This window comes from Pseudorasbora parva, chromosome 13 (genome assembly GCF_024679245.1).
Source record: "Pseudorasbora parva isolate DD20220531a chromosome 13, ASM2467924v1, whole genome shotgun sequence".
Taxonomy (NCBI): domain Eukaryota; kingdom Metazoa; phylum Chordata; class Actinopteri; order Cypriniformes; family Gobionidae; genus Pseudorasbora; species Pseudorasbora parva.
Genome location: NC_090184.1, coordinates 25577341 through 25604892, shown reverse-complemented (window position 1 = coordinate 25604892; position 27552 = coordinate 25577341). Strand labels below are relative to the sequence as shown.

Below are 27552 nucleotides of genomic sequence, written 5' to 3'. Positions count from 1 at the left end.
TATCTTGCAAAGTGGAGACGGCCCATGACACAGTGCTATTAAGCGGGCACAAATTATCCCAACGGAGCAGGGAGCGTTTGATGGATATGGAGGGTAGTCTTTATACTTCTGTGCTCAATGAACAGTGCAAATCCAGTTTGTGACTGTCATCAGCGGCGATTCTAGGAGTTCAGCCTTTGGGGGGCTCAACACTGTATCCAAATATGAGCCACTGTGGTTCAGAGGAATTTTTCTTGCTGAATGAGATGGAATTGTAAGTTAGAATCTTGCTTGACCGAGATTTGGATGAACTTAACACGTTTTTTTTTGTTTTTTTGTTACTGCCATTGTGTGGTCATGGGTAGGGTTCTGGAGAAAGCACAGTGTATTTCAGACACTGTTTTCAACACGTGAAAAGATCACACAAACGTTCACAACTAGAACAAAGTAAAAACGATTTAAAATCTAATTAGTAAAGCATTCTTATTTGTTAACGTGCAGTTTCATCAATGGCATTTCGTTCGAGTGTACGCATTTGCTTCCTTTACACAGCAATGAAAACAGCACAGATGTTGTCTGATTCTTGAAAGAGTGAGTTAGTCAAAAACAAAAAGTTCACAAATCAGCCTCAGTAAGTGAATCATGTAGAGCTGTTACTGTCTGACTCCCTATATATATATATATATATATATATATATATATATATATATATATATATATATATATATGTTGTAACTTTTAGGTGACATGTTGAAACCATAAAACAAAAGGGGAAATGTATCTTTATTTTAAGTGAAATGTATTCAACATACAATCAGTATATAAAAATGTATTTGGCTTTTTTATATATTAAATCTCCCTTCCATGTTTTAATTTAGGCATTCATTTATCCTTTTTGTCTGGAGTCCTGTTGCATAATCACATATTTTTAAGGGGGCTTACAGATCAAATGCATTTTTAAGAGGACTGATGAAATGTATAAATCTAATCAAAACCATTTTAAAAAAAGCACACAAAAAAACAAACATTGCATGCTCTTAATATTCTTATCTTTCAGGCACAGCTAACCTACCGTTATCATTAAAATGTTTTAGAAAACCGTTAGTTGAAGACTAGATGATTGGCAGTTGCTGGACAAGGGAGGAGCCACAGTCTCACAGATGAGTCCTCTTCATTAACATAAACTACCTCCGCCCACCTCTCTCTCTCTCTCTCTCTCTCTCTCTCTCTCTCTCTCTCTCTCTCTCTCTCTCTCTCTCTCTCTCTCTCTCTCTCTCTCTCTCTCTCTCTCTCTCTCAGTTAATTCAGTTCTGGACAGCGCCGGGTACTGATGCTGCTGCGCGTGTAGTCGCATGTATCCTGGGGGCCTCCTCCCACTCATCCCTGCTCGAGAATCCGCATGTAGAGCCGATCGGTCCTCTGTCGCAGAAAAGTCTCCGCAGTACTGCATCGGAATAAGGGCTCAGTGCAAAAAAGAAAAAATCTTCAACTGTATTCTTGGTTGTGAGCGTGGCGCTTTTCTGCATCAGCGCAAAGGAAGTTCTGTTCAGTCGTGCGGTGGGTGATGCTGTGAGATGCGTCGTCTTTAGCGCACGGAACCCCGATTTATTCGCCTAGACGGGAGAATAGAAACCAACACTGTATGAAGCACGTTTTAACTTTGTCTGATATTGATTCGGATTTGCTTGGAGATCTTGATCAGGATGTTTTGACGGGTGCTCTCCAAACCGGGTTACTGAAGATTTCTCCTTCAACAGAAGAAGAAAGAAAAAAAGCATCTGCTGACAGTTTGAAAAGCAGCCTTTCTGCACAGGATTTAAAACTACACTCGCTTCGACGGCTTTCTGAACCAGAGGATAGATTTTGACAGAGGGAGAGATGAAAGTTTTTCCGGCACTATTGTTTCTGATCACATTTTGGAGTCTGGAGTGGGAACCCGTGCTTCCCGATTCAATTATTCACATTGGTAAGTTCAGATCTCTGATATACCATCGATGACTGCAATTCCTCGGTCCACGTTGAGAGAAGCTAGGCATTGTCGTGCAATTCGTCGAGATGCCGAGACCAGCTTTACGTCCATTTAGCGAGTTGTAACTGAGCTTCGCGTTGAATACGGCATTATCGGGTCGGAGAGATGAACATCTTCATCTGTCCTCATCAATGCGTCCATTATGTAGCCTATACGGTGGGTGAGAACAGGTGGTTTGACTGGAAGCTATTCCTCACGACGCCGCGATGTATGCACGCCACGTTGACATCGTTTAAAAAAAAGCCAACTTGTATTCGCAAAGATCATGAGTGTTGCTAATACTCTTTGCAAAGGGATAGAGCGAACGCGCAAGTGCGCGTGCATGTTTTAGCGATGGGCACGAGGATTGGCACTGCGCGCGAAATAGGATAGGGTCCAATAGGTCTTAAATCAGAGCTGTAAAAGAGAGGGTTCCTCCGAGAGGCCACGGTGTGGAGGTGGAAGCCAGGGTGCTGGGACTTGGCAGGAGGGAATTTGGCGTGGGAGCATGCGCGTGTTTAATTTAATTAAAGCTTGATGCACTAAACAAAATAAATATTGTAGCGCATGTGTTGGCGAGATGACGTGGTGCATGAAAAGTTGGGTAAGTAGCCTAAGTCACGCGTTACCAACGACATGAATAAAACATCCCCAAACGATCCATTTACATATGATTCCCGAGAGAAGCTGTATATTCTGTTAATGTACGCCGTTGTTTTAGTGTCATTGCACAAAATGTGTTAGGATTGGTCATAGTTGCAGGTGCTGGCCAGTTGTGATTTATCTTTGTCACCATGTGACCTTCCATTTGTACCACCTGTGGCCACTCGCAACAAACATTTATATAGTTTAATGATTATACAGCCTATACAGTTCAAGACGCGTAAACTCAATAGGCTACCAAAAAGTCCAATCTAGTAATACGCGTAGCATCATAACTAATTTATTTATCTAACATACTATTAACGGCAAAGATCTGCCAAATACACCCCCTAGTTTTCGGGATTATTTTACTTTTTTTCTTACTGTGTTCGTATTTTACTAATTTGATCTGTGCAACTGGCGCATAATCAATCTACCCCAGCAAACAGGTGGTCTACAAGACATTCAAGAGATTTCATCCCAGTCCAGAATTGCTTTTTCCCCCCAATCCAGAAATCCACAAACGGATATATAAGATTAAACGCATACAGAAACAAATACATATACGTTTATGCCATCCTTTATTTATACCGTGCAATGCTTGTGCCTGTTTCAGAGGGACTATTGCGCCGAGGATAGCTAGACAGTTTGCTTGTTCGTCATTAGCAATTCCCCCCTGATCTGTTCTCTGCAATACCTCGGTGAAAACGTGACGTCGTCTGAATGCGAAATCCACATCGTTTCTTTTCGGCGAGACGACTGATGAAGGCATTTTATCACATGCGCGCTTCACTTGATTGCGGAGGAGCCTTCTAATGATGTGCACACCAAGAGAAGTATCTCGCGCGCCGTGCGCTGCATCGCAATGCTGCAGCTCCTTTAGGAGCCCATTGAGAAAGTCACAGTGATTTATGTGTGTGGAGAGCCTAGAGTGTCCAGCAGTGTGCGGGTGTATCTTCAAATGCACCCTTTAGTACCGACTAAGAAGTGCCAGTAGACGGCATAAGCCAGCTTTGAAGTTGGTTCCAGCCTAGAGACTGATGATTAGTTCATTATCACAACACTAGTAGAAATGTTTGGTTTACTTTGGCCACCAGTCCTTTAGGAATTTTTGATCAAGGTTCCGCTATCGCCACCTAGCGGCGTCAATGCGCTTCCCAAACTTAATTCATATAGGGTATCAAACTTTTGCAGGTCCCTTAGAAACCCAGTCACATGTATCGTTAAATATTATTCAGGAAAAATATGATATACCAATTATTGTTTGAGCTCTAACATTAAAAAATGATTTTACTTCAAGCTATTTTGAGATCAAACTATAATTGGCAGACCCCCTGTCGCACCAAAGGCAGACCCCCTGTTGTAGACCCGCTCTAGGTAGATCTTTGCTCATCTAAGAATGCTTTTTAATTTTTCAATTTGCATTCTTCATTTTGCGTTTCAGCTATATAGCATTTAAGTATACATATATTATTTTTTTTTTTTTCTCAGATGCATAATTCAAATGTTGAATCGATTGAGTGCACAGTATACATCCTATAATACCAGTTTCCTTCGGATACATTCTACTCACCACTGTCTGTGTTCACAGTAGATGTTGAGCGTGGACTATTTTGTCTGACAGTTTTAATGGTATGGATCGCCCTCATTCTCAGGAAGATTTGACATATTGAGAGCACATCTGGGGCTCTTAGGGGATATCACAATACTCTCCACTGACAGTGTGTGTTTTCTTTCTGGTTGAAACTTCCTTATAATGTAGGTTGCGTGTATGACTTTTATTGCGCAACTGAAGAGAATAGATGGAGGGGTGAACCATATCAAAGCGGTGGGGGAATCAAATCACTATCTCTTTTTCCTCTGCACGGTCATGGTTAGTTACATGTTAAACTCTAAAGCCAGAGGAAATTGTAAAATATAATCCTGAGCACTGCATTGTAGGTAGGACAGATGGGTAGTGCCATTTCGTTGGTCTATTTCTGGACCAAACTGCTGTGGCCTCCATCCCAAGAACACGGTGATAATGAGATGTGCTAGCCTGGAGACTATCCTTCACAGTGTTGCTTAATATCTCTCTCTCTCTCTCTCTCTCTCTCTCTCTCTCTCTCTCTCTCTCTCTCTCTCTCTCTCTCTCTCTCTCTCTCTCTCTCTCTCTCTCTCTCTCTCTCTCTCTCTCTCTCTCTCTCTCCGTCCTTCTTTGTAGTCCTGCAATATAAAGTTGAGGTAATGAGGAGCGTTGCTTGTAAAGGTCTTGTAATTACAAACAGTGCACGAAGATGTGTTTGTTTTGATTGGATGGCTGCATTGGGCCTGCTCAGGTGTTGTAACAGATAATGAAAAGTTGAAACGCTAGATATAGAAGGCTGTATAGACGATTGGGTGATTAGTTTTAGGCTGGGAATTATTGCGGCATTAGCAGGAGCTTTCCTTATGTTATAGTGGAAATGTTCTCAGTTAACTGGCACATTGTGCATCATTCTGAGTTTCTCAAGTCAGAAGAAACATTTCTACGATTGGCGTATCCTTAAAATGTCAGAATGCCCGATATACGTACATTTATGCATAGACAGAAATGCGCCTTTTCTTATGAAAGAAGTTTCATTATTTTATGTAAGAGCTTGAGTAATTAAGCTCACACGAACACTTTCATTTCTTTCAGTTGATGAAAGGAGTAATTGTATTGAAAGGCCAGCAAAGGTGTGACAAAATAAAGGTTGTCCTCCTAGGGGTGCCGCTTGTAACATTTGCATTTCTTACTCTGGAATTTTTCCCAGAACCATTTGGGAACTCTTGATCTTTTATGCTTGTAAATCACTAATCTGTGGTTTAGAGAACCCAAAGATAATTTGGAGTTTTAGATGAATTCTAATTAATGGTTCTCTGGCACTTCTTCAGTTTCCCTTACACATTTTTGAACGGATTATTGTGGATTAACTCAAAATTATCAAAATTATCATGTAAAGTCATGTGCAAAAAAAAAAAAAAAATGTATAAAATAGCATTTACCATCAACAATCATGTTTTATCTGAAATAATTATTAATAGAATATATATATATATATATATATATATATATATATATATATATATATATATATATATATATATATATATATATATATATATATATATATATATATGTTAGCGATGAGAAAAATTATATATATGTTATGTTATAATATATGAACATTTTGTGCTCAAAGTTGGTGTCTTAGAAGCAGGAAAATGGCCAGGCGTAAGGATTTGAGTGAGTTTGACAAGGGACAAATTGTGATGACTAGACGACTTGGTCAGAGCATCTCCTCCAAAACTGCAGCTCGTGTAGGGTGTTCTCGGTCTGCAGTGGCCAGGATCTATCAAAAGTTCTCCAAGGAAGAACAGTGGTGAACCGGTGTAAGGAGCGAAGGCTGGCCTGTGTGGTTCGAACAAACAGGCGAACTTCTGTAGCTCAAATTGCTCAAGAAGTTAATGCTGTTTCTGATAGAAAGGTGTCAGAATACACAGAGCATCACAGTTTGCTGCGTATGGGGCTGCACAGCCGTAGACCAGTTGGTGTCCATGCGGACCCTTGTCCACCGCCGAAAGCACCAACAATGAGCATGTGAGCATCAGAACTGGACCACGGAGCAAGGGAAGAAGGTGGCCTGGTCTGATGAGTTAATTTTCCTTTACATCACGTGGATGGCGGGGTGCGTGTGTGTCATTTACCTGGGGAACACATGGCACCAGGATGCACTATGAAGAAGGCAAGCAGGGGGAGGCAGTGTGATGTGCTTTGCTTTGAGCAATGTTCTGCTGGGAAACCTTGGGTCCTGCCATCCATGTGGATGTTTCTCTGCCACCAAGCAAAAATGGTTCAGGAATGGTTTGAGGAGCACAACAACGAGTCTGAGGTGTTGACTTGGCCTCCAAATTCCCCACATCTCAATCCAATCGAGCATCTGTGGGGAGGTGCTGAACAAACAACTCTGTTCCACAGAGGCCCCACCTACCAACTTACAGGACTCAAAGGATCTGCTGCTAACATCTTGGTGCCAGATACAACCGTACAATTTCAGGGTTCTTGTGGAGTACTTGTCTTGATGGGTCAGGGCAGTTTTGTTCTCATGTGCATTTTTTTTCTTCTTCTTTTTCCCCCTTTCTGTTTCTTAAGATTTAGGCCTGGTTTCACAGACAGGGTTTAGATTAAGCCATGATTAGGCCTGAGTTTAGTACATTTAAGTATCTTTTATTAACATTCTGTAGAAGAAAAAAACATTACTGGTGTGCATCTTGAGATAAAAAAATGACAGTGGTGTATTTTTTAGATATGTCAGTTCAAGTTGCTTTCAGTTAAAAGGGCTCAAACATGCATTTTAGTCCAGGATTGGCTTAAACCTTGTCTGTGAAACTGGGTGTAAATCTCTCAGATTATTTTAGCAGAACACAAGAGTAAACAGTTTACCTAAATGCGTCCGTCGTTGTGTGCTCTACTTTTGAAGTTGCTGGAGTATCTACCCACTGTCATGAAATTTTGAGAACGTGAGGGATGTTGTTTTCCCTCTATTGTCTCATTGAATTGATGACACTAAGACACTGAGTGATTTCCAGTTTGTTTAGTACACAGGCTCCCAGTCGATTGCAATGCAGCGCTACGCTAAACACGTCAATCAAGGTTTGCTGTGGGCGTTATGGTTTGTTACAGTGTTGCAATTACAATACATGCGCTTGAAAAGAGTGTTTCACCTCGATAACCACTATTCGATCGTCCATAATATCCCCATGTAAATGTGACGCATGTATTGTAATAATGTTGGCTGAACCCGAAAGCAACACAAAAGTATGGGTGGTTCCTGACCAACAAACGCTGTGACTCTAGGAAAGATGTTTCATCTGTTGTAAGATTTATAAAACTCCTAGAATGTGTGTGAGACGTCTTGCTGTAAACAAGCACGCTGAAATACAGTGTAGCCACCTTTCAAGCTCCTCCAAAGGGAACGAGTCCCCTTTGAGAACTTATCTCTGATCATTGCAAGCTCTTTCACATGAAGCCTTGGGCCTCCTCCTTTGACTTTTCTCTCTTTCTGTAGCTTTCTCTTTTCTCTGTCTGTCTGTCTGTCTGTATCTTTCTCTCTTTCTTCCCACCTGGTCCCATTCAATAGCTTTCTGCTTTGATCTGCTTCGAAAGCACACAAGTTAAGTTTGAGGTGTTTCTTACATTTTCCTATGCATTAACTCCCCTGTAGGTGGCAGTAGTGAGGCTGGATGTGTGAAATGCAGTGCTGTCAATGCTTGTTTACGGTCATCGAATTGTGTATCTCAGTCATTTGCAGGTAGCCGTTTGCTGAGAAAGAAAGCGCTCGGTCTGTACTGCCGAGAACACGTTTTTCTTTTCATACACTTTTGATTTGATTGCTTTCTCTTGACAAGCTTTGCCACTTTCTCTTTCACCACCCGTCTCTGTCTCTATCACACCCTGATTAAACGAAAAGGGTCTGGCTGCAATTTTGCACTCCTCCCCAAAATATATTAATGTTTATCTGCTTACCCACAGGGCATTCAAGATGTAGGTGTCTTTGTTTCTTCAGTAGAGCACAAATTAAGATTTTTAACTCCAACCGTATCAGTGTGCCAGTCATATAATGCATGTCAATGGGGTATAATTCTATGTGAGTAAAAAAAACATGCACAAAAAAACAAACACTAAACACGAAATGTCGGTTTGTGTGAGAAACCAAACAGTATTTATATAATTTTTTACCTCAAATACAACACTATGTCCAACAGCTGCGAGCGCGCCATCACGTCCGCCGGATGAGGTCAAATTACACTTTTATTTTATTTCTTAAATGTGGAAACAGGCTTCCTAGTGTGCTGATGGTATCACATGATATTGATATGTTCCATGTTAAATAACAAGTTATGATTTGTTCAGCAATACTTATGCAAATACCTTATTCAATTATTCTGTTCTAAGCATAAGTCTTGTAAATCTTAAAAAGTTAATCTTTAAATCCTCTTTGGAAAAAGCCTGCTCTAAATCGTGTGGATATTGTTGTTTGGTCTCACTAATTCCTCTGATTTTTCCTGACCCTGAAATAAGGCATCTGCCTTTGTTCTCTGTAAAAGTCAATTCCCCCACTTATGTCACTAGATCCTTGCCTCATTATTTCCGAGACCTCTGCTTAGGTCAATAAAGGTATCAAAATGACAACACACACACACATGATGCCATTTTAATGATCGTGAAAACAACAGCAGCTCCCAGGTAACTGTGTATAGAGCAGGTTGAACACAGGGAGATGCAATTTACTTATGAGGATGTGATTTTGTGTCATTCTGGTATTAAATCAGGTGTGTTTATCTGGAGCAAGCAGGAAATGAAAATCAGGATGTAGAGCAACAACAACAGCAGAGAATGGAGTTGTTTAAAAGTGTAGTTGTTTTCTGCAGCGATGTCCTGTGTGTTTCTATAGTAGTAAAGGCAGTGAAACCGCTGTACATTCATGCTGAGAAAATGGAAGTCAGTGGGACGTTACTTCTAGACACTGCTGCTGGATAATAGGGCTTTGTTCCAATAGGCAAGACTGCATCGGCTTCAAGGCTCGGATCCCAGCCAGGAAAGTGCAGGGCTAAAACACTGATCTCAGGCTCTTGCTAGAGATTCTGCATTTTTGTTGCTATGTAATGTTGCTCTTGGGACAACCTCTATTTGGATTTAATGCACCATGAAAAGAGGATAAACCCTTCCCTTTAGGGTACGAGAGAGGAGGAAAAGTCTGTTGTGTTGTTTACTTTGAGGCGACCGTGCGGTAACATGATTCAGACTCAGACTCTGTCCCTAGCTGCATCTGCTTTAATGTACTTATTGGCAAGTTTAGCTTCCTGTAACTTGTGTCAAACAGGGTTCCTCATCATGTGCTGGCTAAAAGGGCGCGATGAAGGCACAAAACGTCTGCGAGCGCTTAACACCGGATACGATTTAGGACTGACACTCAAACACTCACAGCAAGCGATCAGATTCCATTCTTCTTTATGCCAGAATTGGACTATATTTAATTGAGTGCTACAGGACCGATTGATGGTTTTATTTGTTGCAAGAATAAAGAAGCATCTTCTTTTTCCCTCACAGGTTCTACACAGTAAAAGCGTTTTCCCACACGATTTTTAAATAACAGACTTAACAAACTTACGGTTGCACACTTTATTTGATGATTATAGTGTGATGCAAGAATAAAGCTTTGTTTCAGTGTTGAATTAGATGACGCAGGGAAAGAAGACAAAACTAAATGTATTTCATGTTAATCTCGCAAAAGCAATCGCCAGCTCAACCCACTCTGTGATGCATTGTAGAATATTGTAATAATCCTATGTTTGTGTGTTTATATACTCAGGACTCATGGGAGTACATTAGATTCTGTACAAAGATAATCTCTAGAACTTTCTAGACCAGTGGTTCTTGACCTTTTTACTTCAAGGCACATCATTTTCCAAGGTTTTTTTTTTTTTTTATATTATTTTTAATTTTTTAATTTATTGTTTTTGTCTTATTTTAAATGAGTAAAAATAAGTAATGCTGTGACTCCCTCGTCTGTCATTGGCCAGGCAAACACATAGTTCCTCCCATACAGAATGTGCAAAGTGAAGTTTACAAAAAAAAAAAAAAAAAAAACATAACAGAAATGCCCCTAACCACTAGGGCAAAATTATCACATCTTTTATCACATTATGCCTACCAAGGTTACGTTTAAACAGTAAAAACAGTAATATTTTTAAATATTATAATTAAATTTACTCGCTTCTTTTTTTAAAGGCACAATATGTAAGATTTTTGGATTAAAATATTTTTTTTATTGTTGACTCGGGTACTTACATTATCTAAAATGTTTCCAGGAATGTTTAAATCCAGAGAAATAAGCCATTTTAACCAGGACACTGTGTCCATGCGTTGCGTATATATGACATCCTACCCACGTTACCCTCAATTTCCTTTTTTATGTTTTATTTTGTAGATACCATGAAAACATCAAAGGTGGTTTGGATACATTAATCAAAAGTAATTGATCATTGTTAGTCTTATTGTTTAAATCTCGCTTTCTTGATTTACAGTGAGTACCATGTTTTCCCATGCCTTATATCGATCTATCTTACCACAGTGAGCAACAAGTGTTTCATAGTAGCCACCGAGCGAATGGACAGAGTAGCATTATAACATCATTTTCAACACAATGTCAAAATGTGTCTAATATGATAAAACGGTGCCTGCGGCATAATAAAAGCTCCACTGCTCTCGTGCCATTTGTTCGCGCTCGTCTCTCATTTGCAGTAGCTCAAGCGGCCTCATTCCGCTCTACCGGCTTTCAGCCCCACCCTGCTTCTTACTACAATAACATAAATAAATCTGTAATACATTAGCTTCATAAATATGATTTCTGCCCAATTACTATCGGATTATTTTCCACCGGCTGTAAAGGTGAAGACAGCAACTCCCTTGATTCAGCGAAATCAAGCCGCCATCAAGCTATGCCCTTGTTTTGAATAAGTGACCACTAGTGGCAAAATTTACATATTGTATATATATTAAATATTTTAAATGTGTGTCACACAATTCTTTAGACATCATTCTAATATTCTGATTTGGTGCTCAATAAATATTTATTATTATTATTTAGGGCTGGGTGATATGGCCCTATAATTTTCCATATCAGTCGATATCGATAAATATCACGATAAATGTAAAATCTTTATTTCTTTAAAGTTTAAAGGCATATTTTTGCTCCTGAGTGAAATATGTAGAAATCAGACAGCCAACTGTGGTTTTAAACTATCCTTTATTGTCAAAACATGACAAACACTTCCCAAACAGGTGAACAATTTATTAAAACTAAGGATTTATTTATTAAAATCTTAATTGTGGTCAGCATTTTTTTACTCTACACTGTATATCAATAATATCATTGCGTTTTTAGTATTTTACTTACACAGTAAGTAAACGGGCAAAAAAAGGTCCACTGTTCATCTCTCTCTCTCTCTCTCTCTCTCTCTCTCTCTCTCTCTCTCTCTCTCTCTCTCTCTCTCTCTCTCTCTCTCTCTCTCTCTCTCTCTCTCTCTCTCACCGACACACACACACATCTCACCGACACACACACCTCACCGACAGTGGGCTGGTCGCGAGAGGAGGGAGAGAGCAAAGTTCAGTATTTGTGGATCTCCAGTGGGGCTGTCTAGTCTATTTTATTCATTTTAAACATCAGATGAAATTATTTCTCTTTTGATACAGGCGATGCTGAGTCATTAATACATCACCAAAGACAAACAATTATGATAGCGATCATGTACAAGTCCGATGTTTTAGTGATTATAGTTTGGTACAGTTAGCTTTAGATTGTTGTAAGTCACCCACCGCAACTAACAAGGTAATAAACCTGTGTGTGAATGTAGTTAATGTAGATTTACCTCTGTGTTGGGCTCAATGTTATATGGAAGAACTTTGAAGAAGCAGGATAATTTAATAATTAAATTCCGTGTGGTGAACGTGAACCTATGATAAGCATGCTGTCCACGTACGCCGCTGTTTTATGTTGGATGGGATCGCCAAAATATCTCCAAACCACTGAAGTTGAGCGAACTAACTTGTCAAAGATATCGGTGTCCTCCGAGCTGGTCGTGGGCTCTGAGTTTTCTTCACTATCGCTCATTTTTCTTGCTCCACTTCACTACGATCCTCCAAGCCTGTCAGCCACTGACTGTAAAAAACAGCGCGTGCAGCACCCAGAAGCCCGGTCTGCAATATGCATGCGCAGCATTACACATAGTGCTTAAGCATTATATCGAGAATTTATCGAACTGTTGTTATCGTTTTATCGAGGAAAATTATATCGTGATAATTATCGTTATCGTTTTATCGCCCAGCCCTATTATTATTATTATTATTATTATTATTATTATTATTATTATCAATGATGTAATCTGTGATGCATTTTATCTTTGATAAATATGATTTTTGTAACATTATAAATGTCTTTTATTAACATTTTTAGCAATTTAATACATCCTTGCTTAATAAAAGTATTGCATTCTTTCTTTTACTTTTGTCTTTGCAAATTCAATTGGAAAAAATCCATGCTTCACTTTTAAACAGGCCAAACCTGCTAACCTTCTGTAAGGCGCAGTTATCTTTCTGAATCTTTACCTTTACCAGCTTTCTCACACTCACCCCAGCACTCAAGCTCATCCAACTCTTCTCTGCTGCTCTCGGTTTGATTACTTCATAAGTCTTAGCCATTTCCAAATGACCCCTAGAGTATGGGAGATCTCCTCTTGAGCCTCTGCTCCTACCCTAGTTTCACAGCTTCAAACACCACCTCTGACCTACTCCATCATCCCTTCTCATCCTCCTGGAGCCTTGAGCATCACTCTCATTTGCACTGTTTAATACCGTGTGACCACCCAGTCAGGCCATCAGCACTTTGGCTGGCTAAGTTGGATCTCATGTTGATTTTCCATAACTCAGTTCATGTCACTTCCTCTCTGTGCATCTTTAGCTCCTTTGGCCTTTTATCTGTGTGAAAATGCAGTGTCCTTATTTGTTTTCCTTGACTGGAAGCCTACCAAGTTGTGTTGTGGCTGAGCATTGCTCGTTGCTGTGTTTATGTAATTCACACATGCAAAGTGTTGCTTGTGAAGCACTCGGATGACGTGGCGTCGACCACGCCATATGGTCAATGAGGCGTAATGACCTAAATAAATACCCTTGCATTATTCACTCGTGTCCATATAGAATATTTTCACGACGCCATACCTTTTCACCTGGGCTAAAAATGTCTCCTAGTAATTGCACTGGTGAAAAAGAAAAATCTAACGTCCCTACAGAGTTCAGGTCTCTCAACCTTTTTCTCATCGTGTTGCAGTCTGATAATTGGCTTGAACCGAAAAACCTGTGTTATTATAAGGGCAATTTGAGAGTTGGGTTGACCAACTGAAGAGGAAGTGTTAGTAGAGAGGGGCCGAAAATGGGCAAATGGGGATGGAATGATGCATTGCTTTTCTCTTGGAGCAAAATTAGCTGTGTTTTGTGGATTGTTTGATCCGCTTGCAATGGCCTGTCAGTCTGTCACACAGCCAGTCCGCTGTGCAATTTGCTAACATGTTGAGCCACCATCTACTCAGCTCTCATTTAGAGAGTTTCCCATTCTGCTCACATTCATGTCATCTGACAGGGAAATTGCTTTTCTTGTTATCGGATATCGCTCTTCACACGAAGCTCAGCATAGGCGCTTACGCTTAAAGAAAATAGTCCAGTGTGTTTATCATAATGGATTTAAGATTTCGCTGGGGTTATTATTATGCATGTATGTAATAATTATAGCGGCCCGAGGCAAAAAAAATGTATATAGGATATATCCAGTATATAGGATTTTGGGCATCAATTTGCAAAAGCAAAGATTTAGTATTCTTTCCTGATTCTTTATCGCTGATATTAGACATGAATAAAGATTATGTAAAAGCTGCTCCTGAAATATTTTCAAAGCTTTTTTCTTTATAGGAATTCATAGTGAAATGAATAACACTGATTATCTCTTCATTATGGCACCTGATAGTGGGTGGGATATATTAGGCAGCAATTGAACATTTTTGTTCTTTGTGTTAGAAACATATTGTGATGGCTAAATGACTGGGTAAGAGCATCGCCAAAACTGCAGCGTTTGTGGGGTGTTCCCAGTCTGCAGTGGTCAGTACCTATCAAAAGTGCTCCAATGAAGGTGGTGAACCAGTGACAGGATCATGGGTGGCCAAGGCTCACTGATGCACATGGGGAGCGAAGTCTGCCCGTGCGGTCCGATCAAACTGATCTTGTTCTGATAGAAATGTGTCAAAACACAAGGTCTATCGCAGTTTGTTGCATATGGTGCTGCGCAGCCACAGAAAGCACCTACCCCTGTCCAGCGCTGAAAGCACCAACAGTGGACATGTGAACATCAGAACTGGACCACAGAGCAATGGAAGAAGGTGGCTGATGAATTACATTTTCTTTTACATCACGTGGATGGCTGGGTGCGTGTGCGACACTTAACATATGGCACCAGGATGCACTATGGGAAGAAGGCAAGCTTGCCGAGGCAGTGTGATGCTTTGGGCGATGTTCTGCTGGGAATCCCTGGGTCCTGCCATCCATGCGGATGTTACTTTGACACGTACCACCTACCTAAGCATTGTTGCAGATCATGCATACCTTTCATGGAAACGGTATTCCCTGGTGGCTGTGGTCTCTTTCAGCAGGATAATGTGCCCTGCCAAAAAGCAAAAATGGTAAATGAATGGTTTGAGGAGAACAGCAATGAGTTTGAGGTGTTGACTTGGCCTCCAAATTCCCCAGATCTTAATCCAATCGAGCATCCGTGGGAGGTGCTGAACAAACAAGTCCGATTCATGGAGGCCCCACCTCACAACAGGACTTAAAGGATCTGCTGCTAACATCTTGTTGCCAGATACCACAGCACACCTTCAGGGTTCTAGTGGAGACCATGCCTCAACGGGTCAGGGCTGTTTCGTCAGCAAAAGGGTGACAGCCACAATATTAGAAAGGTTGGTGTAGTATTATAGTGTAGTTGTTTTATTGATGTCTATTTTATTTTTGGGGAGCTATTAAATGGACTCATTTTTGCATCATAGGAAGATTTTTTTCAGAACACCTACTTGAGGGGTCCTGCACCAGCCAAGCAAGTGCCACTGAGATGAAAGGGAATGCTAACAGACAGCTTTTTCAAGGTTTTGTAGGCCTCCACTTTTTATAATCAGCAACAATATACATTTTGACAACATAAATGTTAAATATTGGCTTTAACAAATGCTGTACACCGGTGGCCTGCAGGAGGATGTGGGCGTAATGTAATTTCCATATGGAATCGCACGGGGAAAACAACAGATTGGAGACTGTCGCTGTTAGCGGTTGTTGCCCTTTCCAAAGCGGTGGCATTTTCGTCGGTCAGTTTGTCCCTTGTTTCCTCTGGTCAGTTCAAATTGTGCTACTTGTGTTTTTCTGTCCAGCTGGGAAGACACTGATGTGGTTTGAACTCCCTAGAGAGAGTCTGATCACAGGCCTTAAAATTGCTTTGGAGGAAACAAATAAAGCTGCTTCCTTACAGCAAAATGCACCGTCCGCTTAAGATTTTAATGGATAGTCAAAGTTTGCGGTCTCTACCCTTCCCACAATGACTCGTTGAGTCACTAGCTAATTGGAATTTGAATATAAGTTAATTTGTATTGATTGCTGAATGCAGAGTTTTTGTCCGACACTTTTAAACAGGGAAACCCACAGGCTGATGCAAAGCTTCGAAATACTCTTTTTATTTTGTCTGCATCACAGAAATTCCCCTCTCCCTTGCCATGCTCTCTGACCACCCATCTTTCCACTGATAATTGGATCCTGGAAAAAGCTCAGTGAGAAACTACTTTACATAGCTTTCTAAACCAGAACATGGGATTCCAGTTCGCTTTAATATTGCATATCAACACTGCGTGAGTGGATGAAATATTCATACCTCAAAAATGACTTTAATATAGGAATATTTCTCAAAGTGTGTGAGTAGAATCTGGCCTGATCTGTTGGCATTCATTTAATATGTAATGGTGTGTCAATTTACCTGTTCATCTGAGCTAAATCGGATATATGCTAAGTTTAGATCTCTAAACCCAGTTTTATATACCTTGGTTTAACAGTTCAAACATTTTGATAGTTTTCAACTATATTTACAGCCGTCTTTTAATCAGACATGAAAAACATCCGCTAGTTCAAGCTGTGTAGAGAATAAAAGCACAGGATGCTAATAAGATTAGAAGCTAGCTTTGTCAGGACTGTAGCAGTTGCATGGTTAATGCCTCGTAATCCCTTAGTAGTGGAAATGGAAACTTGGAATTTTCTAGTAGTTCTAAGATCAAAAGATTGAGTCGTTCCAGTTCTGCGCTATCCAAATTCTGCTAAATTAACACTGTAGCTGAAATATATCAGGGCACTTGCTGTAGAGCTGCTTATTAGCAAATCAAACTAAGCTACAGTGTTGGGGCGTAGCTAACAAAAAGCAGAGGCACTACTACCTTAACTACATTTTCATTAGCGTGACAGTAGCACAGCTTTTCCAATAACAAGGTACTTTGTCCAACAAGTAGCACTGTAGCGTGACAACATGGTATATTGCAGCCTCATTGAGTCAACTGAGGGACAAAACCCTCTCTATCTCATACAATACATACATACAATATATATAAAATATACTTATATAATATACTATACGTAAATATTTTCTCCTTAAAACTGCAATTAACCAATCATGTCAATGATAAAAAACATATCATTAACTATTTTCTGAAGAAGCGGAGTTTTGAGAGAAGCCAGGTTATCCCAGTATATTTTTCTGTTGACAATGTGAAATTGTGTACATTTAGCAATATAGTGGGTGAATGTATATGTATTAACAATGTTATGAAACTATATGCTTTCTCCACTGACGTTTTATTACATTTAAAGGATTTTTAAGGATACTGTTTTTTTGAAGGCAGACTAAGATGGCAAACAGAAACACGGTTTGTGTAACATCAGCACCACATTATTTTCTGTTTGATAACGGGGTCAAGCAAAAGGCAGGACCCGGCACGTAACTATATCAGAACTAGGCAGCGGCAGAACGGTCAGAGCAGCAATAAATAAATAAAAAATATATATATTTTTTTATATTAGTTTGAATGATTGCACTTCCATCTTCAAGTTCTCTCTCCATGGGTTTTATTCTTAATCTAACTTTCCTTCATTCTGGTAGCCTATCACTCCCACCATCGGTCTACATGGAAAACTTCCTGCTGCACATCCAAAAATATCAAAAATCCATTCATGAATACATAAGACTATTTTTTTTGCTGCTGGTGATGTTTATTGATGTTAAAGCCTGACATGCTTTTGTGAAAGGTAAGCCTATGCATGTGTATGTGAGAGAAAGCGTGGGAGAGGGTCACCTTATTGTGTGCATAATATTTATATATTCTTGCTAACATTTGGACATTTAATAATCGTTGAAAAGACGTCGACACATCCTGTCATGGTTGAAAAATAGTTCCAAAATGAAAGTTGACCGTGATGTACATGGAGCATAACTAAAGGCATTAAAAAAAAAAATGTAATGCTAAATTCTTTCCCGATTTATGCCATCCTATACACCTGCTATTTTTGGCCAGAGACACAACGTTGCCGTCGAACCAATGTTGGCTGGGATGCCATTTTGATATTAATAATATTTATAACCGAATTGGTGCCAGCCCAATTTATCAGCGGCCCACTGGAAACTCTTCCGAATCTACTGATGGCTACTCCAGGCCTGTACATATAGGCTACTTATTATCTAATATAAAACAGAGTTTGCATTTGCACTAGTGGCGCTGATTAGTTTTTAACGCTGCAGAATAAAAAAATAAAAACATCTGAAGACATGCTTCTCTATGCTTTTATTTAAGTGCAATTTTATCAATTTACAAAATCTCCAGTCTTTCACATTCATCCCAAAGACCATCTTTTATTGAGTATGTGGGGGCGGCGCAACGGTGTTTTGCCTCGAGCGGCCACTGAGCTTGTGCTGGCCCTGGCATAAGGTTAAATAATATTAATTACGGTTATGTGTCCGGTGTTATAAAGAGCAATACCTATGTGCAAAGTTTACCACAGTAACTTGAGTAAAAGCTGACTGAATGGATCTCTGAGCTGGTGTGAGTGAGTGGCGACGGGGATAATTTGCATATTCATTAATCCGGATATGCTAAATAAAGCAAGGGTGTAGTGTTACATGTAGTGTTACATTTAAGATATTTTGAGGCATTAAAAAATTCTCATAGGAAAATATGTTTAAATATGTAAATTTGCTGATCCAAGATGACATTTAAAGACTTCCTTACAAAGTCCATCTCACTACAGTGGCCGTACAATAATTTTACGAAGCGACAAGAATAGTTTTTGTGCGCAAAAATAATCCAAATAATGACTTTATCCACCAAGTTATTGTCTTCCGTGTAGGTCTCTGATGTGAACTCACCTGGAACTCACGTGATAGCGGCGCTCCTCCTCTTCCAGGTCATGTATTTGAACGGTGGAGCTGCGGCATATTCTCGCGCATGCGTCGAGTTCACGTCAATAACTTGGTGGCTACAGTCGTTATTTAGATTTTTGTGCGCACAATAACTATTTTCGTCGCATTGGAAAACTATTGTACAGCCACTGTAGTGAGACGGACTTTGTATCAATGTGTTTAGTGCCTTTTATGGGTCTTGTGAGTGGGTCAGTGGAAATGTACTGAATGCCAATGGAGGCCTTTCTGAAGCCTTTCTCAGCCATCAGCTTTCAACAAAAATATCTTCATTTGTGTTCCAAAGATGAACGAAGGTGTTACGGGTGTCCAACGACATGAGGGTGAGTAATTAATGAAATAATTTAATTTTTTTGGGTGAACTAACCCTTTAACCCCTAGAGCTCAGTGATTGCGCCAGTGAAAATTGACTCCTGGGAGACTTTAAGGAGCACTATGTAATATTTTTGTAGTAAAATATCCAATAACCACTAGGCCAATGTGATTTATATATTTTGTTTAGTTAAGTTCTTACAATATACCATTAGTTGTGAGAAAATTGCTATTTTTACCAAGGAGCCAGGAAATCGAGGGTGTCGCCTGTCAATTGCGTCATATCTGCGTTACGCTTGGTTTCTGGTTTTATTTGGCAGAAGCGCTTTACTATTAGCAGCATGAACAAGTGTCCTAGCAGCCGCTGAGCAAATGCACAGTGCAACGTCATAACATAATTTTAAACACAATTAAATTGGTCTAATATGATAAAGCTGCATTACCTCATACTCATGACAGGAAAAACGGAAATGACGCCAGAGACTTTGTCTCGTCATAATACAAGTCCCGGTGCTCGCGAGGCGTGTTTGCGTAACAATCGCTCCAGCGGCCTTGCTCAGCTCTTCATAACTACAGTAACATTAATAACCACATCCATGAACATGATTCGTGCTCGAGTCCTATCCCAATTCTTTTCCATCGGCTGTGAGGTGAAAGCCACAGGTCACCAGGGCTGCATGATAAATCGCAATAAAATCGCACGCGATTTGGCAGAGGCTACAATAATTGCATGCGCAGCTTCTCAGTGCAGCACGGCTGTGATCAGTAGTATGCGCTGCTCCACAAGCCAGAGGACGCTCTCGCGCAGGGAACGCCAAGTATATGCCGCAGAAGTATGATAGCTCACGTCATTCACTGAAATCCATGTGGTAATCGCTATAGCTATGAGCATCATACTGTCGGTGAGCTGAATAAACATATTAAAATGCTTTGATTAAACATGACTAAATGCTTCTCATATTTGGAAAGATGTTTGACATATGTTGCTTTTTCAAATGCATGCTGTAAGTAACTCAGATTTGCAGTGCTTTTAGATGGAACAACATTTACTACTGATCACAGAGCCGTTCTAAACTGACAAACTGCGCATAAAAGATAATCATACCCTTTGCGATTTGATAATCACGATAAGCCAAATCGCAATAAGCAAGTTTTCATGTAAAATGGGATTTATAGTGCAGCCCTAACTTGTAATAGGTGAGCTATCACAACCCGATTACATGTAAATGGGTATAAATAGTAAGAGTGTGAAATGTCGTGGAATGTATATGCCAAACCCATTTTGGCGTGCATATGATACGCTGTTTTTTGTTTTGTGATACGCTTGTTTTGCACTTTATGCCGTATTATACATTTGAACCCCCCACCCCACTACCCTAAACCTACCCAAGAGAGTTATACGCATTTTCGTGAGATCCGGCTGGCTATTAAGCAAGTTTACTACAGGGAGTGCAGAATTATTAGGCAAGTTGTATTTTTGAGGATTCATTTTATTATTGAACAACAACCATGTTCTCAATGAACACAAAAAACTCATTAATATCAAAGCTGAATATTTTTGGAAGTTTTAGTTTTTAGTTTTAGCTATTTTAGGGGGATATCTGTGTGTGCAGGTGACTATTACTGTGCATAATTATTAGGCAACTTAACAAAAAACAAATTTATACCCATTTCAATTATTTATTTTTACCAGTGAAACCAATATAACATCTCAACATTCACAAATATACTATATTATATACTATATACTATATACAAAATATAATATATTTTCTCAGTTCACGGGCAGTTATTTTGCGCCTTGGTTTTTCCACAGGCTTCTTGCGACCCTGTTGACTATTTTGAATGAAACGCTTGATTGTTCGATGATCACGCTTCAGAAGCTTGGCTATTTTAAGACTGCTGCATCCCTCTGCAATATATCTCACTATTTTTGACTTTTCTGAGCCTGTCAAGTCATTCTTTTGACCCATTTTGCCAAAGGAAAGGAAGTTGCCTAATAATTATGCACACCTGATGTAGGGTGTTGATGTCATTAGACCACACCCCTTCTCATTACAGAGATGCACATCACCTAATATGCTTAATTGGTAGTAGGCTTTCCAGCCTATACAGCTTGGAGTAAGACAACATGCATAATGAGGATGATGTGGTCAAAATACTCATTTGCCTAATAATTCTGCACTCCCTGTATGTCATACAATTTGGAGCTGGTTATTGATGTAAATGTTGAAATGTATTAGTTTCAGTCATAAGCTACGATAAGTGTACTGAAGTCATAACATAGTATTGTGCAAGAACTCGGCAAAAAAACTTTTTTATTAATCAATAATCTGCCCCTGTGATCATAATTTCACAAAGGGTGAAAAGGGATTAACATGTTTTGTTTTACTGCATCTACCGTTTATTTCTTCTGGAAAGGCAGTGAATTGTATGCATGTGTATGTTTTTTTAGTTTTGCCAATTTGTTGTAGTCATGTTTTTAAAGATACAACCTCCTTTAGTTTTGCTAATAGATACTAGTTTAGCTGGCTTATATTCCAAAGCAGTAGTGTAACTGTAGCTGAACTTCTTTCAGTTGTGAGTTACTTGTAGCTCAGCAAGATGTGGTTTTAAAGTAGCTTCCCTTACACTGCTAAGAAATAATTAGCTGTGCCTGCCTGCTTCCCTTACATTGCTAAGAAATAATTAGCTTTTTCTGCCTACTTCATAGTGCTCATCTCCTAGTCTCCACACAGGGTAAGAATTTCACAGCAATCAAAATTCAATTAAAAAGATTGTCACACAGTGATTTTGATGTTGTCAAATTTACTGATTTCCAAAGGAAATGTGTCACAAGAGACACCCAGTGGGTTGTCATATCTGTCGCTGTGATGTGCTGCTGTGCATTTCGATGTTGATGCTGAGCTTATGATACACTGTTTGATTTTCATATAAGGTGTGTGTTGGTCTGTATGAGCAATAAAATGAGATCGAGAGCACAATATGGGGTGTGTTTTTTAACGGAGCAGCAGTAAAAATGATTGTGCATGTGCTCTCTTTGCAAGCATGCCTGGCTGCAAAGCTCATCTTTCTTATTCCAGCATTGAAATTGTGCTTGTTGACCTAGTAAATAAGGCTCAGTCATACTCCATCTTTTTTTTCTAGCTACCTTCAAAGATGATTGAGTGTCTGGTCGAATAGTCATTAACCTTTGTGGCTGTAACAAGTCTTCATTATCTCAGGTGTTATGTTCTCATAAAGGGAACACAATGATGCTTTTGCAAATCACCTGAGCTTAACGGTGGGATATTACAATAACAATAAATTACTTTGATTTGTGTTTTGTCCTTTTAAAATGAAGAGAAGCTAAATAATTATTAAACTAAGGAAACATTCAGCTCTCTGTACAGCAGGAGTATAAATCACTCTGTCACAGTACCCTATATATGGCAAAGCAGAATTTGTATCATTTTATAATTTTAATAAATGTTAACATGTAATTTTCAGAAGCCATTACTCTTCAGTGTTACATTTTTTTGTAATAGGTGCTATATAAAGTTTACTTTCTTACATGATCCTTTAGAAATCATTCTTATGCTGATTTGGCACATAAGAAACATTTCTTATTATAACTGTGGAATTTTTTATATTTTTTTTTAAATGGAAACCATGATAAAAAAAAGTTTGTTCATGTTCAAAGAACAGCATCAATTTGAATAAATGAATAATAATTGAATAATAATGTTAAAGCCTTTACTGTCAATTTTGATCGATTTAAATGGTGTTGTACTTTATTTTACAGTATGTTCACTTACATTGTAATTTTTTTTGTTGGTTTAACTTAAAAAAGTAAGTAACCTGGTTGCCTTAAAATGTTGAGTTTATTGAAATTAAAATTTTTAGTTAATACAATTAAGGAAATTGGTTTATTAAATAGAAACTCAAAATATTATTGTATCTGAAAAAAATTCCCAATTTACTTATATCTTTTAATAATATTTGAATAAAGGTTGTCGATTCTCAAAAAAAAAAAAAAAAAAATGTAATAACTAAAAATTTTAACTAAAAAGGCAACCAGGTAACTTATATTTTAAGTAATTTTTTACAGTGTACTCTAAGGTAACTACTCTGCTTAAGGTTAGGTTTAGGGATAGTTATTTCCTGGTTATTGTATCATTGTTTATTGAGGTGTGCTTATAATATTAATATGATTTTTACATAAAAAATGGTCATAATTTAGAAATAAATGGCTATTTTGTACCCTGATTTTAGCCCTCTGATTTGAACGCTCTGTTTGAAGGGCCGTGTCTGCTGTGAGACTTCAGGTTAAGCACCCACTGCATCTTTGCATATGAAATAAGCATTACATGTTGAAACCTCTTGAATATGTTTGATAAAATTGTACTATTACAGATGTTGAAATTAATGAATCATGAAAAGTGTTGATTATTGCATTATATTTAGATCTATTCCCATCACGTGGAACATTGCAGTGATGAGCATTGAGCAGATGACACTGTCAGTGTGAATGCAACGATCTTGTGATTGCAACTCAATTTCACACTCTCACGTAAGAGATTCATTTAGTAGTGTAAGAGCATCACTATAACAGGAGTTTTGTCAAGTGTCCAGATAAACGATGATGATGTGTGTGCCTCGCTTACCTGGGGAATACATGGCAGGGTCCTGCCATCCATGTGGATGTTACTTTGACACGTACCACCTACCTCAGCATTGTTGCAGATTACGTACACCCTTTCATGGAAACGGTATTCCCTGGTGGCTCTGGCATCTTTCAGCAGGATAATGCGCACTGCCACAAAGCAAAAACGGTTCAGGAATGGTTTGAGGAGCACACGGATGAGCTTGAGGAGTTGACTTAGCCTCCAAATTCCCCAGATCTCTGTTCAATTGAGGATCTGTGGGATTGTGCTGAACAAATAAATCTAATCCACAGAGGCCCCACCTTGCAAATTTACAGGATTTAAAGGATCTACTGCTAACATCTTGATGCCATATACCACAGCACACCTTCAAGGGTCTAGTGAAGTCCATGTCTCGATAGGTCAGGGCTGTTTTGGCAGCAAAACGGGGAACAACACAATAATTGTACATATTATGTCATAATGTTATGCGTGAGAATAACGCAGTGTGTGAATGATTGTTTTATATACCTTATAGTTTGTGACGTAAAACGATATCAGGCGTCATTACTCCTCTAAGCATGCAGTAAAACATGCTAGGTATGAGGGTAAGATGAATAGCGCAAGTTTTCAAAAGTAAAGCCTGTCCCTCCCTCAGCAACCGTGTATACAGTAACTCAAAACTTGGGTTGCTATTTTGTGTCTTGTTGCGCTCCGACCGGAGTATGAAGAAATGCTTGATTCTTCCTTCAAACAACGGAATGGTTTAGGAGGACAAAGACTGGGTTTGATCAACTGAGAGAGCTAAAACGTAAACACAAGTCGAGCCATTTGTTTTTCTCCCTAAATCAATTTCAGAAATGCCAAATGGGCAGCTTTAGCAGGCCTCGGCTCTGAGACGCATCTCTAAAAAAAAAATATGAAAACAATACATTCTGATGGAGCACCGAGAAAAGCAAACAGACTGATTTAATTATGACATCGCCTGTGGTATCTGAGGGATGATGAGCGCTAATGGCTGAGCCCGGGCTCGCACGACGTGTAATCTGGGACTTGTTTGTTTATCTTTTTTCCCTACTGAGGTGACGATCTACAGTAAGCAGAGCACAGATTAATGAGATGTCATCTGATGAGATTGCCACGAGAAACCACCGGAGAGATCCGGATCTACAGTAGAGTGCATGTGTTGAGTCAGTGTTTGCTGTGATTGAGCTTCTGTACCTTGAATTTTGACTGCTTTAGGGGCCATGGCAGGATCATGGTCTGAGGTCTTGTTCCGTGTAGTGATTGTTGACCGTTATAAAGAACCGAACACATTTAAATGGGAAAAAGAAAAAAATATACTGTATTTATTCACAGGCTGCATTACATACGATACATCAAATATTACTAAATGAACAAATATTTATTACTTCTCAAAAGTTTGTGTGTGTGTGTGTGTGTGTGTGTGTGTGTGTGTGTGTGTGTGTGTGTGTGTGTGTGTGTGTGTGTGTGTGTGTGTGTGTGTGTGTGTGTGTGTGTGTGTGTGTGTGTGTGTGTGTGTGTTGAAAGTGTTTGCTATGCATGAAATGATTGATTTAGTAAAAATACCTCAAGTGTCTGTGATTATATGCCTGCCATATTTACATTAATACATAAACTCAAATTATGGCTTAGATACAATTTATATTTTTAGCTGTTAATAATTTCATTATGGGATTTAAACATATTTGCTTGTTAATTTTTCACACTAACTAGCACCCAATTCAATGTACTAATTTTTGCTACTGTCACAAGAATGATCTGTCAAATTGAGCTATAAATAATAAGTGTCTCTTGTGTAAGTTAATTATTCATAATCAAATGTGCCAAGAGCTTACCATTAAAGCTTACATTTTTACATTGGTTTTTTTGTTGTTTTTTTGCAACTTTTCACCGATTGTCTTAACAATAAAATGAACAACGTGCTAATACATTTCATGACACATAATGAGTGGGTGTGATGCAACCTGCCAAAACCTTTATATATGATATGACGTTAATGAAAGTTAGACATGAGTTCTGAGTTTGAGAAACCAGTCACTGTCAAGATAAAGAAAAAAGAAAAGATGAAAATGTAACATTTTCAATGACAGATCAGTGACATCATTTTACAAGTAACCAGCTTGAAATGGCTGTCTTTTCCATCAAATTTAATTTGTTTACAATTAAAGGGATTACTATCTAGCAGCCATGGGACTGAATGCTTGAATGTTGAAGAAAAAAAGAGATTGAAAACAGGACAATGTTTCTGCAGTCTAACTGTAAAACCCACAAATCCATTCAAACCCAAATTAAAATTGGACAGTACATTACTGATCAAAAGTTTAGTGTCCATAAATGTTTGAAGTTTCATACTCACTATGGATGCATTGAAAAAAATACAGTAAAAACAATACTATTGTAAATGTATTACAATTGCACATAACTATTTTCTATTTTAATACATTTTAAAATGCAATGTTCAGCATGATTACTCCAGTCTTCAGTCATTCTAATATGCTGATTTGCTCAATACGGATTTTCCTGATATTATCAATCTTGAAAATAGTTGTGCTGCTTAATAATTTTGTGGTAACTACATACATGTTTACAAGATTATTTGATGAATAGAATGTTCAAAAGAACAAGTAACAAGTATTGATTTTTTTGTTGTTGTTGAAAATTGTACTGACCCCAAACATCTGAACGGTGTTCAACCCATCCATCCATCCATCCATCCATCCATCCATCCATCCATCCATCCATCCATCCATCCATCCATCCATCCATCCATCCATCCATCCATCCATCCATCCATCCATCCATCCATCCATCCATCCATCCATCCATCCATCCATCCATCCATCCATCCATCCATCCATCCATCCATAAACCACCTGGAACCTTTACAATGCATTTATTTAAAAAATGAACAGTTTACATTAATCAAATTCATGAATGTAAACATACAAGGGCTGTCAAAATTAACGTTTTAATAACTTGTGTTAAAGTGTTAATAACTGAAATTCGGCACTAATTTTATTAAGATCGCGCACATTTTCTGTTTGATCCATGGCCTAGCCCGTAGTTGTAAAAATTGAGATAAGCCATAGACGTAAAGGTGCAGCAGCAAACATAGGGAATGGAAAGGGTTAACATTACTGTTCTGAAAAAAGTGCAGTTATAGCCTACATGACCTACCATATTTTATATTTAACTTTTATTAGACTGCAGGTCAAAAGAAAAGTGCATTTTGACACTGAGCACATTTTCTGCAGTCCGAGCGAGAAATACGAATACACTGCAAGCTCACTCTCATATCCGTGGTGAATCATTAACACCATCACCACTTACAGTAGGCCTACATGTGTTTTATTGAACTAAATATAAACTAAATTATAAACAAATTTATTGAATTTGAATTATAAACAAATTTATTGAAACTAAATTATAATAGGCTAGAATGAATACACAGGTTTCTTTTCTGAACATGAATCACGGCAATGTTCGGCGCACACACAAAATTCCGGCAGTTCAATATATAGTGCACAGCTCTTAAAGGGGCCACACTATATTCCTACTTGTTACAACCTCCTCCAGGTATGGTTTGGTACTGGTGCATTCCCTGGTCTGCATGCCAGTGTAAAAACGCCCTTTGTTTCTGAATTGATAATTGTGAATGATTCTGAATTTTTAAGCTCAGCAAGTTATTTTAAAAACATCTATGGCCTTTAATACATGTCTAGTCTTCATGCTCTGTTGAGTATGGTTTCACTAATAATAAACGTATATTTGCATAAAGCATGCATATTTGTCCATGCCTATGTTGATTAGAGTATTAAAAACTTGAAACATATTGATTTAAGCTGCATTTACAACAGAT

At 38.7% G+C, this 27552-nt stretch overlaps 1 protein-coding gene across 4 annotated transcripts in view; it reads left to right on the top strand.

The window, feature by feature from the left end:
* The first annotated feature begins 1279 nt into the window (after window positions 1–1279).
* grid2 (glutamate receptor, ionotropic, delta 2) overlaps window positions 1280–27552 on the top strand; it is a 577686-nt gene continuing 551413 nt past the window's right edge. For all 4 annotated transcript variants that reach the window (XR_010897547.1, XR_010897548.1, XM_067413614.1 and 1 more), the window contains exon 1: window positions 1280–1945. Coding sequence is in view for 2 of the 4 variants with exons in the window: in XM_067413614.1 (XP_067269715.1) it covers window positions 1858–1945 (88 nt within the window). In the remaining 2 variants the exon portion in view is untranslated. The remainder of the gene's footprint in view (window positions 1946–27552) is intronic.